This window comes from Nesoenas mayeri (assembly GCF_963082525.1).
Source record: "Nesoenas mayeri genome assembly, chromosome: 6".
Lineage (NCBI taxonomy): Eukaryota > Metazoa > Chordata > Aves > Columbiformes > Columbidae > Nesoenas > Nesoenas mayeri.
Genome location: NC_137545.1, coordinates 7642509 through 7660829, shown reverse-complemented (window position 1 = coordinate 7660829; position 18321 = coordinate 7642509). Strand labels below are relative to the sequence as shown.

The following is an 18321-nucleotide window of genomic DNA, read 5'->3' as shown; positions in this document are numbered from 1 at the left end:
GCCACGAAATCTGTCAAATTATGGAGAGGAGGATAACACGAGCTATCAAATGCCTGTTTTTTCCACTTGATTATAATGTTTATGATATTAATCCCATCTGATAAGATGTTGCATTTGCCACATTATTTATCTATATTTTCAATTTGTTTTCTTCAGAATTACTGACTGCTACAGACAAGTTTCTAACAGAAAACATAACAGCACAACAATCCAGTCAATATAAAAAAGACAGTAAATTACATGTTTTGAAAAAAATACCTTTCAGTGGTATGGTTGTGGTAATGAATGCTATAAATATTTTAATTCATTATTCTGTTAACATTATAGTTTACACACATACACACTTCAGAACTAACACAGCCTAGTGTGACGGGAAGTTAAAAATCTCTATTGGTTTAAAAATGTGAAGACAAATACCAAAGGAACTAGAACATAGCACCTGTTTCATATCGTATCAATGGAACCTTCTCTCAGGCCCATGAGCAGACATTATCCCTCTTTAAAAAATTATCCAATAGGTAAAACTATTACACCGTATGATTTTATACCTGGGCTAACGTTGCAATCTGTGGTTGTGCCTGTACTGTCATCTGTTGGGTTTCTGCCTCTGTAACGGCTGCATCTCCACTCTGCTGGTTCTCTGCTCCAGATTCCATGGTCATTTAGTTACCTACAATCACAATATTTGTCATAAGTCTGGGTTGGTACGCAAGTCCATTATTCTTGGTGGATCTGGCAGCAATCACTGCAGCTCAATTCCCATTACTACATACTATTTTCATTCGCTTATTATAACGTTGCCAAACTACTAGCATTCAGGCAAATGTTTTTCATGCCAGGTGTCTGCCTCAGGTGGATTTTTCTGCGTGTAATGTTTCTGAAAAACAGGTCCGGTCTCCTCCAACAATGAGATCAGAAAAAAATGCGTTACGCTCATCTCAAAAAAAAAAGGCTTGAGCAATTGCACTAGGATGATCCCGTACCTCTGCAGTGTGGGATCGGGACGGGGCTCCCTCGGTGCCCGGTGACAATGTGTGCGGCTGCCGCCCCCCTTCTCCCGCAAGTGCACTTTGCAGATAAACAATTGCAATTGCTTCTGTGCTGGGCACTTAGTTTAAAACCGCTTTCTATCTGAACTAAAAATGCACCATCTCCATGCAAATTCTTTCCACAGCCAGGCTGTATATGGCCCTACGTCACAGCAACTTCAGTCTTTCCTACTAGGAAGTTTTGAAGTCATTATACATAATGGTGGAAGCCATTCCTACTTGAACCTTGCTGGAAATAAATATTGTTATATTTAGAGGTATATAGTAGTTTGGCAAGACCTAAGTTTTATATCATATATAGCTCCTAACACACTTACATTTCTAAGCAATAACTAGCAAGCCTCGATCACCACAACACACAACTCTATAAAAAGAGGTTGCATAACTTCCAAACCCATGCATGCAGGCCGAGCGCAAACAATGTTAAGTTTGGCACTGATCTGTGAAAATTACTTTGCAGTTCTTCTTTAAATACTCATATGAAAATATTTAATACATTAAAAAGAACCTCAAAATACAAAGAAACGCTCCCACCAGTGATACAGCAATAGCACTGCATTATACAGACTCCAAATACCAAAGATTAAGAATGGATATTGCCTCCATATCCACAATACTAATTCTGTGCTGCCCAACCTCCTGGGTCCTCTGGCTGCCCTAGGGCAGCGCACACCTCTCTTCAGAGCTGGAGGGACATTTCATTTTAAACATAAAGTCAGAGAAACTTCCATTTCCATGCAAACTATACGTCAGTATCACAGGAGAGATAATACTCTCTGGAGATGTGTTGCCTAAACCAGCAGAGTCACACTTCAGCCCTGAGTATAACATGAAATATCTGTCTTACAATAAGCCACTGCTAATCAACAGAGATAGAACAGCATTTCAAAGTAGCAGCTGCATCTCACATTAAAAGGAATTCAATGCATATAAATCAAAATCTGTATATTTAGTATTGAAAGTGACTGTTCAAATGAGCTTTTGTGTGTGTGTTTGAACACTGAGATGTTTAAGTACCAAATGTTTAGTTCCAACATCAGTTTAGAAACAAACTCTTAGGAAATGAAAAGAAGGAAAATAATTAAGCCTGGTATTCCTTAAAAACAAACAATGAAAGAAAACTTACAAATTTTTTGAAAAAGCAAACTAAATTCTTCTAAGCACCTGGAAATTTGTTAATGCCTCTTCCTGTTGCCACAATTTTTGTCCCACATGAACCAGGTATTAGCCCGACAAATGCTCACAAATAAACAATACCTATATGTCTATACTGGTAAACTGACAATGAAAGAAATTAATTGTAAGCTCACTGCATGTTAAGTAGTGTAGACATTACAATTTTTATAAAAATTTCAAGAATTGCCTCTGTCCATGCAAATATAACCCCATTTTTTCCTATAGTGCCAAGTCTTCTCCATGTTGCATTTCATCTTCCAGAAAGTACAAAACAAAATGCATGCGCTCTTACTATTTGTAATATACATTACTAAACAGTTCTGAAAGACTTCATTAATGACAACAGTTCAAGTGGTTTTCTAACCCAACTTTAACACACAAGTTATATTTGAAGTCTTAGTCCTCCATGTTGTACACCAAATTTTTTTGAGTATCCTGCATTTTCAGAAGTACAAGCTGCAAACCAGACTACCACAGGTTTCCCTTTGATTTTTATCATTTTTAAAGAGGTATCTTTATCACTTTTTTGCAAGTATCAGCCATTCTGTCCGAAGTAAGGCAATCAACAGTTTTCTCCCCATTCCTGTGGATGTATCATGGTGACTCCAGCCAAAAGAACTACCTCATTGGAACCATTTGGGGAGCACATCTTTTGCACCAGCAACATCTCCCAGCAGGTATCTGAAAAGAATTTTAAAAAGCAATCTGCCCGCTACAAATTGAAATATGTTGCAAAACTAATAATGCTTTTGTTTGCGGGTGGAAACTGTGACTCCAATATGGAGTCAATTGCTATACAAATGGGATTAGAAATAGACAAAAAGTGCAAGTGAGGGGTCTCTTGAATCAGGTATTTAGCAATGTTTGCAAAGGCATATATTGCCATATTCTTGCTGATAAATGCAATGTTTTCCTAGGAAGGATTTCCAATCCTCTCACACGCTATTCAGCAAAGGATCTCTGGTTTTACAAGCTTAGTTTACACACTTGTATCCTCTTTTGCATATGTAATCAGCAAAAGCATCAACTGTTTGAGGTGCACCCTCCTCTACAGCACAAACATTTTGGAAATCAAATTCTTAACAAGATTGCAAACACCTAAAAGAAACCTCCTCCTAATATAGACACAGTAAGCACCAAGCAACGCAGGGAGCTTCCTGCAAGATTTACATCTCGACACACGTACTTTAAGTGAGTTTCCAACACGATTTGCAGGTTTTGGACAAGTTCTTAGTCTCGCGTTACTTGCAGGTTCTAAGTCCTCTTGAATTCGGTTCCATTTACCTTGCACTTACACATCACAGGATTTGTATTCTAACAACTTCACTACCACTGTTTACAGTAACTTGTGAGAAAAAGAAGGAATGAGATTTTTGAGCATCACAACATCATATTCCAGATACACTGATTACTCCATATTTGCTTTAACAGTACAGTATGATTGTCAAGATATACAAGACCAGGCACCTAGAACATAAATATTTATTAAGTCGTGTATACATATACGACCACGACAGCTGAAATTAAGGTTATTAATTGTGATTAGTTCTTGCAATTTACTGTGCAACAGCTGAAATAATGTTGGTTCGAAACTTTAAGCTCCTTGCACATACAAACGAATGCCAACCTTTACACCTCATGTCTAAGCTCTCCTATACTCACAGTCTAGATGGGCTTTGCTGTCCAGTACCCCAGTGTCATTTTGTTCTTGCGGGTGCTCAGGCTCCCCCGCCACCCCTTTCTTTTTGCTGCTCCTGCCCTCTGCTCCCTGGCTGTGATCTCCCCAGCAGCCACCACAGCAGGACCCCTGGAATGGAGACAAGGATCTGAGAGGGTCCTGGTGGGGAACAAGTGTCTGGGGCAGGCAAGACATAAGGGAGCAGGGGGAGCACATTTTCTTCTCATTCCTCCCTGCTTCTGGGCTACTTTTCCATCTCATCAGGAGAGCACACACCCCCCCGCTTCAAGAAAAAATGAGTAATTGCTGTAGTTCATCTTGAACCATGTATTCTAAATGAAACTAACTGGAAAAAAAAAAAAACACAAAACAGTTAGCTATTAAAAAACAGAGTTGGAAAACCAGAATCTGCTGGCCTAAAACACCCTTGCTATGAACTCTGAACACAGGTTAAGAAAGCTGATGAGATTACCTGGTTAGAGACGGTTTAACTCGTGACTTTTATATAATACACAATTTTCTTTATTAGTTCAAAAGAGCTAGTATTACACTGGAGAAACAAGCTGGTGGCAGTCCTTTCCCAAACACCACTAAAGCCGAGAACCAAAATACCTCACTGTGGTGGTTACAGCACATATAACTTTCCATCCACTTTTGTGCATGAAGGTCCCAAATGCCCCAAAGCTTTCTGTGCTTTTCAGTTGTACCAGTTGGCACAGTAAAACATACTACCTTTCCCCATGAGCTTTTCATTTCTTTGTCTTTAGTAACATCGTGGTGACAATTCGCTGCTACCAGTTAACACTTATGCCGACAGTTATCGGCCACACACTATAACTATACCTTAGCATAGAATCATAGAATGGTTTGGGTTGGAAGGGAGCTTTAAAGATCATCTAGTTCCAACCACCCTGCCATGAGCAGGGTCACCTTCCACTAGACCAGAGTGCTCAAAGTCCCATCCAGCCTGGCCTTGAATGCTTCCAGGGATGAGGCATCCACAACTTCTCTGGGTAACCTTTTCCAGTACCTCATCACCCTCATGGTGAAGAATTCCTTCCTTATATCTAATCTAAATCTACCCCTTTCAGTTTAAAGCTATCACCCCTTGTCCTGTCACCACATGCCCTTGTAAAAAGTCCCTCTCCAGCTCTCTTGTAGGTCTCCTTTAGGTACTGGAAGGCTGCGAGAAGGTCTCCCTGCCAGAGCCTTCTCCAAGCTGAACAATCCCAAGTCTCTCTTGCCTGTCTCCACAGGAGAGCTGCTCCAGCCCCCTGACCATCTCCGTGGCCCTGCTCTGGACCCCCTCCAACAGGTCCATGTCCTTCTTATGTTGGGAGCCCCCGAGCTGGACACAGAACTGCAGGTGAGTCTCACCAGAGTGGAGCAGAGGGGCAGAATCACCCCCTGACCTGCTGGTCACACTTCTCTGGATGCAGCCCAGGACAGGGCTGGCTTTCTGGCCTGCAAGTGCACATAGCCAGGTCATGTTCAGCTTCTCATCAACACCCCTAAGTCCTTCTCCTCAGAGCTGCTCTCCATTGATTCTCTGTGCAGCCCATAGCTGTGCTTGGGATGGCCCCGACCCCCATCAGGGCCACACAGTTCGCTTTACACCTCAGATGTACTGTCACAGCCTGCCCAGCTTTACCAAGTGACAGGCTTTAAAGTCTTTTCCTTCCACAGCTAGATGATGACTTCTGGCTTTATTTTGTTGAAGTACACACCCAGATTTGGAAGAACATGAGAGCCTCCAAAACCAGTGCAGAGACCCAACAAACCTATGCCCATTTGGAGCCACATCCAGTCAGAATGACGTTCACTCAGCCAGGGAAGGCTGAGGGAAAGCAAAAGGAGGTAATGCCTGCTTCTCAAGCCCTGTATTCAGATTTATTCATAGCAGCCATGCCAGTACGACTGAAAAAGTCCTCAAATACTGATCTTGTACGCTATTGTTTGTTTTCACCTTTTCAGTGTAATTACCGAGGACATTGACACGAAATCTGTACACATCTCCACTGTTACCTTGCAGCCCAGCAGCCCTTTCAGCTCTTTTGTGAACTCCATTCAATGGCTGCCAGACTCAAAATGTTCAGAGAAAAACAATTTTATTTACAGCTAACACATGGGACTTTAAATAAGCAGTAAGAAGTGCTTAACAGGACAAGACAAGCCCATAATTATCTCTGTCACTAACGACTACAGTAGGTTGGCACACTAATTGCAATTTACACGAGAGCTTCTCTGTCATCCCAAGTTGGCACTGGCCAAGATGCTGCCCCGGGTGTTTGTTCCTCCAGCCCCCTCCTCAGGGTGACAAGACTGGGTGCCACACCATGAACACAACCTACATTTGTCGCTTTGTCTTAAATCTACATTTTACCGCTTTTCTGGACAAGCCCACCATACAGCTCGATGACCATGTCAGCTTCTGGGTCAGGGCAGCGCAAGGGCTGGGAAAACAGTATGGAAGTGGAAGTAAAAGAATGTTCTTAACAACGGACTCCACTGAAAATGCCAAAAATGAAGAAGACTCTTCAGATTATTTGCATTCACACACAGCAATCTGCTAGGCAAATTGAAGAATAAAAAGCCTGAAAAAGTCTTCTTGCCACTAAAGTTAAAATATTTGATCTTGAGCTTCCAAGAAAAATAGAATCTCTTTGTAAAGAGATCCTGCACAAAGCAGAATCTGACCATCAGCTGAACATAATACCTGTAGTCCCACTTCTGTCTCCATATGACACTAAGAGAAGTGTCTGAAAACTCTTTGCTGATTGAATACACAATACACCTCAATTTTCCAACAAAGCCTCTAGTGCAGTTGTAGTTGCACTTCCAAAGTCGGGGAAAATTTCTCATACTTAACAGATTTAGATATGTAACTGATGAAAGTATTGGAACTAATTACTTGCATTGCATGCTCAATCTCCCTTTCACTGAAGAAAAAGCAGTGGCAGATTATAAAACAAGGGAAAACCAGAAGTCCCATCTCACAGCTACCGTGGTGGGCACCCGCAGGAGCCGTCACCTCTAGATTTTGTTTTCTGTTAGCACAACACAAGAAAGCCACATTTACTGGGGAAAGGTGTATTCGTCTGCACAGGTAAAGTGTGCAAGTCAAAGTTGTTTAAACACTCTTCACCGTGGCATTTTCCTGATTTGACTCCAAATTCCTGGCATTGTACTACCATCTAGGGCTTCTGTCTTCAGGCTTTTTAAAACCGACTCTGTCAGGCTTCACGAGAACTTGCTTGTTTTGGAGAATTCAGCACATTTAGTGGTTCATACACATTCATTACCAATATCGTATTTATGCAGCAATGCATCTACACAAACTGACTGCATTTTACTACAGCTGACATATTTTCTCTGACATTATTTTTAGAACATAAAAAGCACCTATTTTTCAACCTATGCTGATTTCTTGTAATTCCTACTAATTGTAGAAAGAAACTTTCACAAAAATGAAAGCATGTGAAATTGTCAAAATATATGCCTCTTCCCTCCATGTGTCAACTGAACGTGCTGTGGCTGCTGGTTACTAAATAAAAATTATCATAACAATGTATCTGAACAGTATCATTTGTACACAGACATATTTAACAAAGCAAATATGGGCATCAAATGATTTTCATAACAGCATCTGGGAGCTAATGCTCCCACTGAATACATCATGAACTCCAGGGAAAACCTCTTTGTAATTGGTACAGGCCTTGCAAATTGATAATCAGCATAGCCACCCATGACGACGTTTAATTTCCGGTCCTACTCAAATTCTTCTTTAACCTTTGACTGAAATAGAAGAGGATGGAGAAGGGAGGAATACATGAGTCCCTGAGAACTGATGCTGACCTTTCGGCGTGACTGACTGCAGCGACACGAGGGCAGCCCCTTCTCACATCTGCCACTTGTAATGCAGTGCTGAACTGTGGCCACGCACTAGCCTGATGGCAGTTCTTCATTTAAAAAGGGAAGATACAATTACATCTCTACTAAGAATAGGGGACTGGTGTCTGTCTGTGTCCATGTGTCTGTGCCCAAAAGGCAAGCCTGGTGAAGCTGCTCGATGCAAACAGCAGGTACCTCACATGGCGAGGTGGGGATGGCACCTCTCAGCCCACGGTGAAAACTCACTGGACATGAACCAGTATCCATCTAAAAGCCACAGGGTGTATTAACACAGCCTGAACCCAAGTAATACGAATATAGCAATGGGTACAATAACATGTTCTGCAAAGGAGGCCCTGTGCCCAAACTGGTACACCCTACTTGCCTCTTCATACAGGTTGCTGGCTTGGGCTCAGCGCCAGGCTACAGCAGCTATGCGATCCCTGCCTTAGGAGGCAGGTTGTACCTGGCTGGCACAGGGACTAATTGAGAAAAAGCGCTCTGGTACCACCCAGCTACCTAGATATGCCAAATAAATAACTTATTCTGCTGCGCTGGTCAGCAAGAACATTTTGGGCCACCTCCTTTCACAGCAAACATTGACATGCAGAGGTGTTCCAGAAGAGCTAATGCAGTCCAGAGTGACAGACAGGAGGGCTAATTCTGCAAGCCGACAGAGGCCTTCTCCTTCCCCAGTAACAGGGAGAAAATGGGAGATGATGTTCCAAAAGAGGACCATGTCCCTACCGAAAATGAAATTAATATTCAGAGCAGAAAATTATGCCAAGTTAGCAAGGATAAGATCCATCCAAGAAGGTGCATGTGTTCCTTTTTCCCACTGGGTAGACCCGTCAGAACTTGAGATTTCCACCTGACCTGCCAGAGTTGTTCAGATGGATCACATTTGTTCTTTGTTCCACTTCTCCATTTCTGTGTCTTACGGCCTTTCACTGCCCCATCATTCATTCTGACAGAGTAAGAACCGCCTAGATGCTACATGAAATATTTGACAACGTTTTGACATGTTGTAAGGAACTCTAGCCACATGCCAAGCAACCTTTAAATGTGGCAGGTCAGAGGCATCAGCTGGATGAACTGCTGCAACCCCAAACCCGCAGCAGCACGCAACTCTATAGGAAGAGACTCTACACATGTTTGTATTAAATAAATGGTTATCTTTGAGGTGGGGAAACTACTGGAACTTGTTCTCAGCAAACGACACAGGAGTAAAGACTGATCGCTCAAGACAGCTACTCTCCTAGAGAGAGCGAAGCAGGACTATGACATTGTTAAGAGGGTATTTAACAACGGTGCCTCCTGCACAGGCTTTGTGCTATGTATGTGGCACGGAGATTCACATAATATCAATCACTGGGTCCATGACAAATGCTTAAGTGATCAAAGCAAAAGCTACTTTGAAATCTCTTTTGGTGTTCAGAGAAGATCAGGAACAACTTATTAATAAAACAGAATCCACAGCATTACATAGACCCCCACCAGTGTGGTTAACCTGAGCGCTCCAAGCCCAAGGGCCAAGAATGCAACATAATCTTACACCTCCAACACAGAAAGGAATCACCTCCACATAGGTGTTTCCTTAATTGCAATAATTTAAACTACATACCAAGTCTGATTTAATGGAAGCATATGCAGGAATGTAATAAAGACAGACAACCATATAAATGTGTTTATTATTACCTGAAATCTTTCAATTCCAAAGTAATATGTTTCCAGAGTCTCTGTCAATTTTACAGTGTGACACTATTAACACACACTTATCACAACAGCGTAATGTAACACTGTGCTGAATGTTCTTAGAGATTACACCGATTAAAGATGACATTCTAATGTAATACATGTAAATGCATATGTAATGCAATGTAATGAATGTAAATGCATATTCTGAAACTTAATCTTCTGGAAAGTCCCAGAAATTCAGGGGACTTTCCCATGAATAAAGTAAATATTTCCTTTCCCATCCTATAATAAGAGGGGGCAACTGTCAGTATTTAAAGTTTTTTTTATTTGGTCACCTAAAATGTTAAACTAGATATCTGAAAATGGATTTCATCATCCATTTGTTTTGTTCCTGTAACAACAAAAAAAAGATAAAAGAAAAAAAGCCTGAGGTTTGAACACTGTATGTCACCTCTGCAAAACACTGCAGATTGAAAAGGGCAAGATGTTGAAATCCCAAAGTGATACAGACCATGCTTGTTTTGACATCATTCTGCTGTTTCAGAGAACTATCAAATCAGTTAAGAAATGCAGAGTAAGCATGGAGTTTTAGGTATTACCAGCAGCATAGTTAAACCTGACAAGAGAACTTTAGGCAGTTTGTTCCTGTGCTGAGGTTTTGTCTGTTGGCGAGAAGGGACAGCTGCGCTGCTAATGTTTCTAACCCACTTCTGAATGTCAGTGGGTAAAGGATTAACGTATAAAAAATGCCACTTCACTTATTTATGCTGCAAGCTTTATAGGCATAAATTATTAAAACAAATAATGTTCATTCTGTTTGATGCTTGGAACCTACATGGTATTTCTAGAGTTTATATAACTCGATAAACACTACCAAGTCTTGGTTTAAAAATACACAACACTTTTAAGGAGTTCAGAAAGAAAACACAACAAAATGGGTGTTTCAGACCAATGCTTTCACTGTTTTATTAATAGTTTATCATTAGAACTGGTTATCTGAAAGTAAGATAGACTGAATTATTTACACAAAGCTGGTAATGACCAGATATAAAGCCAAATGTCTGAAATAAATTCAAAACAATCTATCTGCAGAAGTAACATGCTTTTTGTTATGATTTAATAGCTTTGTTTCTTTCTTAATAGGCAGTATAGGCTATTTTTTGCTTCAATGCTCTCAAATAAGTGAAAACTTCTGAAATCCTTCTACAGTTGCAGTGCTACAGTTGAGTATGCCCAGGTATGCACAAAAAACCCAGCACTTCCTTACAAACCTTGCCCTTGTCCAACTTCTGAATGCATCTTATTCACAAAATTTATTGCAACATTAAAACCAAAAGATTTGGGGCTTAAGCCACAGCTCAGACTTGGAAATACTTTCAATCCTAAAATTGCTCTCGCTTTAGTAGTTATATTGAAACCATCGTTGCTTGGTCAATTAGCACTAGTCTTGAAGCAATAGCAGACACGTTATTTTGCTTAATGTACCAAAATTAAATCTGTGACCCACCCTCTTCCTAAAAAACAACTGAAACTAAACAGCAACCAAATTTTGTAGTAAAATAATTTTGAGTAATGTTATTAACTGAGTGGATTCTGGTTTATTTATCATGTATTTTTTTTAAATTTGCCTGGACAAGTCAGGAATGCTTCTTAAATGAGAAGTGTCTCTCATATGCCTGCCAGACAGATCTACTCTATTAAAGTACCATCTCCAGAACCAAGAATAATTTACCTTGGTTCTCAAATACTTAACTGGAGTTTAAGACCTGTATTACCTGCGGGCAACACAGCTGTCTTGATGGAACAGAGATGTGACTTGCTGGTAATGCTGAAGGTCAGAACGATGACCCTGAGTAAGCAATGGGAGCCATCGATGAACCAGAAAGGGCCAGAGAAAGAAACACTCTGAGTTTTGCATCAGTTTGTTGCACGCAAAAGAAAAGATCTGTTTTGCTTTCTGCAACTACAGCCTTACAAGCACTTCTGCTGGCAGCACTGCCAGCTCAGGCTCTGCATCCCTACTGATTCTTTCTCATTTACACCTTTACAGCTGAGCTGTCCGGGACCAGGCAACCAATTTGCACTACAGACAGACCAGAAAATGCAATTAATTTTATCCTGGATCAGTTCTCCAATTCAGTTCACGTCATCGCCTCACAAACAGCTGCATTGGTGCTACTTGCACAGGGGCAGGAACATGGAAGGTGGAGCAGAGTCTACTCTGCCGCAGCCAGGCCTGCCAATGAAAGCAATGTGGACCAAGTCATGGGTATAAGTGTCATAAGACTGTGGTTAAGGCAACAAAGACGCTGAAGAAAAGAAAACATCTATATTCTGTAATTTTATTATTATTGCTTTACCAATGACTCTGCTTAAGAGTGGGAGGCTGGAAACAGGACGATTAGTTTTTATGTAGTCAACATTAGCTTTCTGAGGATTGAGCAGAGAGATGCATTTTCCAAACAGCCACATCACTGAGAAAACAGTTGTTTGCAGCAGGTAACATACTTCTTTCTCTACCCAGCGCAGGTGTGCTGGTTATACACTCCACATTAACCTCATGCTACAACTTGCATGCTAGTAGTTTCAGCCACAATTATTATTTTAAAATCAGGAAGAAAGGACAAGACATCTAGCACTTCGTACAAACAGAGGCCTTGGGGAAACTGACAGGATTGCGACCCAGGTGTTGGGCCTGCACCCTTTCTGAAGCTTCATCTTTCAACTTGGGCTCCGTTAAAGAAATGCTATACGTAATTCTCCCCATTTGACTGGGCTCCTCAAAAAGGAGGTGACCCAAGAGTTACACTGATCAAACCTTATGAGAAGACTGAAAAATGCCTCTGATGAGGACAACCTAGTTCAACCACACAGGTGTCACCAGGCATTCAGAAGAGGGAAACTCTCCTTTTTTTTTTCTTTTCCCCTTCAGCTGAGATACTTACTGTGTCCTAGCTCTCCTGTCTGCAAAGGCAAACTGATGTGTTCCAGATAACCACAGACAGAGCCCTGCTCCTTCTTCTTTCACTTCATATGTGCTGCACTTCCCCAAAATGGGTCTGCTGAGCCAGCTCTCTGTGGACAAAGGGAGAAAATTGTGTCCCATTCCTCCCCTACAGTCTCCACTGTGAATCTGCACCAGTGCTGCTGCCAACAGCACCTCAATCACCAACCAGGTCAGCTCACTCAGGCAGAAGAAAACTAACCTCACAAAAGGCATGGTTTTCTACCGGGTTAGTGATTTGAACTGGCTCATTAGATTCTACAAACAATCAACACTCCAGCCAATGTAAGGGATGGGTGAGCACCACACAGCCAGGAGGAGAGAAGGAAGGAGTAAGATGTCTGTCTCTTGAGAGCCACATACAGTTCGGTTCTATCAGCTCAGATAAAACGACAGCAACAGACTTCTGTTGGTATTATGCTGTGACAATAGTGCACGCTGCACTTTTCATATCTTCCCTCCCTGGGTATCGCCCAAAATTTTCTTATCAGCAGAAAAAATTTGGATGACTTTCATGAAAAGGGGCAGAGGCCCTACTTCTATAGTAATGATCTAGGCTTTTTTTTCAAGCTCTCTACAATCCACAAAGGCACGAATTTACAAACCCTGCTCATATTGCACATCACTTGGAGGAAGGCACAGGTACCAGCAGAGTTTGAGGCTGGGCCAGCTACACAGAGCCAGAGGAAGAGCCATCGGAAAATAATGCTTTCAATCCATTATTCCACAGGGTTTAAAGGTTAAGCTAGATGAGATTTTACATTCAAGCCCCAGGAAAGGTGCAAGGGAAAGCAAAATCCAATTGATATGTGAATAGTAGTAGAAAATGAGAGACGACTTAGGGTAGAGTCTATCAGAAAAATGCACATAATGTTAAAATCAAAACGTCACAGGAGGTCGTTGAGTTGCTGGAGAGATGATTAAGATCATTGCAGCAAGGAGCTGCAGACAATGGTGACAGGAGGTTAAAAGTCAGAACATGGCATGTTAGAACAAGACAGAGGAAGTGAAGATAATAGTTATTAAAAAACACACACACAAATGTTTTGTTTAAGCCAAGTAAATAAACAGCACAACAAACAGTATGTATACATGATATTAAAGTTTGGGAACAGATGCTGCTCATATTCATATGCTCCTATTTAGCACATGTAAAAACTTAAACCAAGCTAAACGATCCAGTGCTGCAGCAAGAATCACAATGAGATCCATGCCATCCAGCTTGGTTATAACACAGCAATAATTTACAGATTTTAATGTAGGCTGCATTTTCTCATTTAGCAGCGCTGCTCTTTGAGCTGCCCTTATCTTCCTGCTCATTCCAGCCCCATCGCTTCCCCTGTCTATACTGGTACAGCTACTGTGCGGAGAAGACATGAACAAGTCACCAGACATGGAAGTTGCTTCAGCCAATATTACTGTCAAAAACATATGTGGAACTATGGTTTCAGTCTGTCAGGAAGTAGATAAACTTGATCAATTCCTGGATTTCTAAGGCTACTGGTTTTGGTGGATTTTGTTTCAGCTTGCTCAAGAAAAGAACCTGCTCTAAGTTTAGAAAGCTAATTGAAAAAAAATTCTGCTGGAAGAGGAAAATACAACCCAGCTTTACAATTCTTCCAAATTTGGGAAAAAAGTTTTGGTGATAACCTCACTGACCAAACAAGTTACCACTGGAACAACGCTTAAAGGATCAGAGATTTTTACATAATTTGAACTCTCCCATCCAAAAAGCATGAAAACATCAAGGGTAGACATTTTTGTTTCAGTTTCCTGCATGAAAATAGCTTCAAAATAGTTCATTATCCAGGTTCCCGCAGCTTTGTCTAAACTAGGTAGTGTTGTCTTGTCTCAGAGAGCAATTGAAAAGTAATGAAATCCAGAACAGCCATTGGCAGGACCCTCCTATCTTTGGAATTATTTTTCCATCTTTCACCTAATGGGCTTGGTTTATGACAAACATCAAATCTCACAACATGCTAAGGAGAAAAACAGATATGCTTATTATCTTAACTGGTAAAAGAAACCCTGTACCTATGCGCTTTGCTCAAAATCATTGAGAGTATCTAACAAGCATCAGCGCTGCTTTAAAGTGGTGTGCATGTATATGTTTTACGTATATATAAAACACATGTACACATCCAAATAGGAACACACTTCCTCCAAATTCTTTACCCTCTCCCCTTTAAGTGGCTCTTCCACCACCTAGTTTTCTATTCTCTCCACTTGGCACAGAATACTCTAAATCCAGCATTGCCAGAAGAAAAAAAACAGCAGCAGCATGAAATGAGAAAATCCTTGTCTGTTTTCAAGAGCTTTTTTATCTAAAAGACCAACCAGATCCTGGCATATTTTCATCTCCTACAGAGCTGACAAGGCTCTTTTAGAAACATGGAAAAATGGAAGGTGTCGTATTTCTTCTCACTCACCTTTTTAATTGCAGTACAACCAAATGATCTAAAAGTTAAAATAGGTATCGGTGCCTTCATGCTGGGAGATGTACAAAGATCATTAACCACTGATTGCTCAGGTTTTCATTATCACCATGAAATACAATTGCACAGACTGCAGATGAGGGAACATTCATTTTTTCAGAGAAAAATCATTGCCTTGTCATGAAACTTCAGCTGTATGCAGGTAGGGCACCAGAGAGCTTAAACTGAATTCAGCAGGGTTGTTTCTGCAGATGAGGATTGCTCTCATGTCCCCTGAAGCTAACTTCAGATTACAGGCACAAAACTAGCAGGGCCTTCTTGCTGCACAAAAGCCTTGAGAAGTGCAGCATGAGTAACTGATCTCCACTTGCTTCCAGAGATCCGAAAATAGAGGTGAAGTGTGAATATCCCGTTTGTTTCAAAAGGGTGTCAACAGAAATTCCTAGTCAGGGCCTTGTCTGCTATCAAAATCTGCACCTACAGAGCTGCAGCTGCACTTAGGCAAGAAGAGGCTGTTTGCTTCTTACTGCAGCAGAACAGCTACTTTCCAGAAAAAGATCAGCTACTACAGAATATTTTATATTTGACATCAGTACCAGCAATAGCTATGCTGGTGCAGGCTTCCAGGAAACAGACAGATTGATGACCTGACAGTCTAAATGAGATGTTTCTAAATTTTCTGTATCAGCAGACCCCTCTTTACTTTCATATATATTTTTTTTCAGTCAGGGTAGCAAACACCCTTATCACCACAAGTATGGGAGGAAAAAATGTATATATTGGATTCAGATCACTTATTGTAGATCCATACACAAAGCTGAGAGTACTAATCTAAATACTGATGTTCTATCAGTGATATTAAAGCATTAAAAATTACTAAACTCTTATTTCCTACACGCAAATATTTCACATTAGGTGACCTCTAAGTGACGATTAGCAAATACACAACCACCTGTGTGCTCCCTTTTCCTCTGATCTGTGAAGATACAAAGCTGGTGAGGAGATGCAGAGATCTGTGTTTGAAAATACGAATCTGACAATCTTCTACTCTATTATGAAATAAAATAAAATTAAATGTTGTGTTTCTAAAGCTACAAAAAAAACCAAGCAAGGATTTACTGTCACATTTTTATATTTAAAATGAAGTAAATATTCCATCAAACCAAGAATGAATGAAATACACCAACTACGCCATTATCTTTAATCACTATCAACAACTACATTGCTTACTGCAGTCCTCAGATGTCTCTTAATCAATTACAACTTTAGAAACCTTCTTCTCATGTTGGTATTATTCAGAGTGAAGTGATGTAGAACACCTTTGGCCTTGATTTCAAAAGAAGTGGTGGAAGTGACACAAAACAGAAATTCACATACAGGGAGGGACACGCCTACAAACATGTGAATCACAAATACCCATCTTGATTAAAAACTTCAGTGACTTCACATTTCACTGTAAAAATCCACATTTGCTGAAGCAAGCAGAGTCTCAAAATTCCTGTATTCTGAAAGTGTTTGGTAGTCACAATGGGACTAAACAGAGCTGGCTGATATTCCTAAGTAAGTCTCCAGCCCTTTATTTAAGAAATAGAAACCTTGTTTCTAACTCCAGGAAAAAAAATAATGAGAGGTGTTACTCCAGAAGCAGATTATGTGCAGGCATTTCAATACTTAAGGAGAGGAAAACAAACAAACAAAAGATTTTTTTTTTTCAGAAAGAAAAGTCGTATGACCTATAATTTTTTTTAATCCTTGTATACATTTGAGAGGTGTAACGATAGTTGGTTAAAAGTTCTTTTAAAAAGACTGCCACATCACTTTTACTTATTACTGTAAACAAAAATGCAGATATCCAGGTTTTGAAAGTAGAAATGAAGTCCAAATAATGTCTTCTATTCTAGGCAACAAAATGGGAAAAAAAGCCCCACAGCTGCTGCAAGGCAAGGCTGGTGTAGGGTGGAAAAGGCAGCTGAGCTGACATTTGCTATTAAAGCAGGGAGAGAGGTCAAATCCTGCTGGTCGTGCAGCACCTAAGAGTCAGTGGAAAAACTGGCAAAAGCAAATGCCGAACAGAGATTTACCAGCCGCGGCCAGGCTCAAGTTCACTCTTGGGTTAAAAATACTAATAGGAAAGGAATAAGACAGCAAAAAGGAGCCGTATGTCTGTTACGTGATCTGCGCACCGGGCTCAAAGCCGTTCCCTGCGCGGTGTCCCCGGAGCGCGGTGTTGGGTGACCGAGCACCGCGGCCCCTGTCACAGCCGCCTCGCACGGCCGTGCCCCGCGCTGCAAATAGAAGTAAACCACCAGACCAAGCGCTGGCCCGAGCTTCTGTGCACAGATTTTATTAAAAACTCCTCGTTACAGCTCCTAGGAGCACCCCAAGCACTCGTTCCCATCACGGCGAAGAGTTAGTTTATTTATTTATACAGCGCACTCGGGTCACCGGGGAAGCGAAACTCCGCGGGCGCGGGGGCCCCGCAGGAGGGCTGCCCGCCCGCCCGCCCCGCTCCCCGGAGCCCCGCAGCCGGGGGCCGCCGCCGAGCGGGGCGGGCAGCGCCGGGGTGAGGCGGAGGGGCGGCGGGGAAGCGGCCCGAAGCGCAGCCGGAGGGGCGGGGAGGGGGCGCCCCGCCGCTGAGGGGGCGCGGGTGGGTGCGCGGCCGCCGCTCCCCCCCTCGTCGTCTTCCTCCGCCGCCTCCTCCTGGGGCCGGGGGGCGCGATCCCCCTTCCCCGCCGCGGTGAGCGCCGCCGCTGGCTGCCGCCAGAGTCGCCGCCGCCCGGCCGTGGCGGCCGCCGCCGGGGCCGGCTCCCATCCGCCATTATCCTTTGTTCGCGGCGCGGCGGCGGCGGGGATGTTGCAGGGCTCGGCTCCATCTTTAAAGCGGGCGCCCCTCCCGCGGGCGGTGCAAGGCCGGGCCCCCGCGTCCTGCCGCCCGGCGGCTCCCCTGGTCCCCGCCGGGCTCCATTTCCTTCCCTCCCCCCCGCCCCTGTTTGCTGGGCGCCTTCCTCCTCTTACCGGTTACCAGGCTGCTCCGTCACTGCTTTCGTTCGCGCCTAGGATCTCGCCGCAGTTTTATTCTCTCCCCCACGTAACACACCGCGTCAAACTACACCTCCGCCGCGTCACTCACACACACAGGCGCTCCCAGCCCGGCGACAGGCAGGCAGCGGCCGACTGAGGAGCGCCAGCCAGGGAGCAAGCGCCGAGCGCGCCGCGGCCCGCACGGAAATCGCCGAGCGCTCACGGAAAACACCGAGCGCCCAGCAGGCGGCGGGAACGGCCGAGCGCGCCGCCGGCGCTTGCGGAAAGAGCCGAGCGACCGCGGAAACGAACGAAGCGCCCCGCTGGGTGGGCGGAAGGAGCCGAGCGGCCGCGGGAAGGCGCGAACGG

General features: G+C 42.8%; 1 protein-coding gene across 2 annotated transcripts in view; it reads right to left on the bottom strand.

The window, feature by feature from the left end:
- Window positions 1-18046, bottom strand: part of CREB1 (cAMP responsive element binding protein 1) — a 32077-nt gene extending 14031 nt beyond the window's left edge. Inside the window, exons 1-2 of one of the 2 annotated variants that reach the window (XM_080347006.1) lie at window positions 17947-18046; window positions 549-670 (exon numbers count right to left, since the gene is read on the bottom strand). In XM_080347006.1, coding sequence (XP_080203132.1) covers window positions 549-662 — 114 coding nt within the window. In that variant the 5' untranslated portion in view covers window positions 663-670; window positions 17947-18046. The remainder of the gene's footprint in view (window positions 1-548; window positions 671-17946) is intronic. The other variant, XM_080347007.1, reaches the window with a different exon arrangement.
- Window positions 18047-18321: the final 275 nt, after the last annotated feature.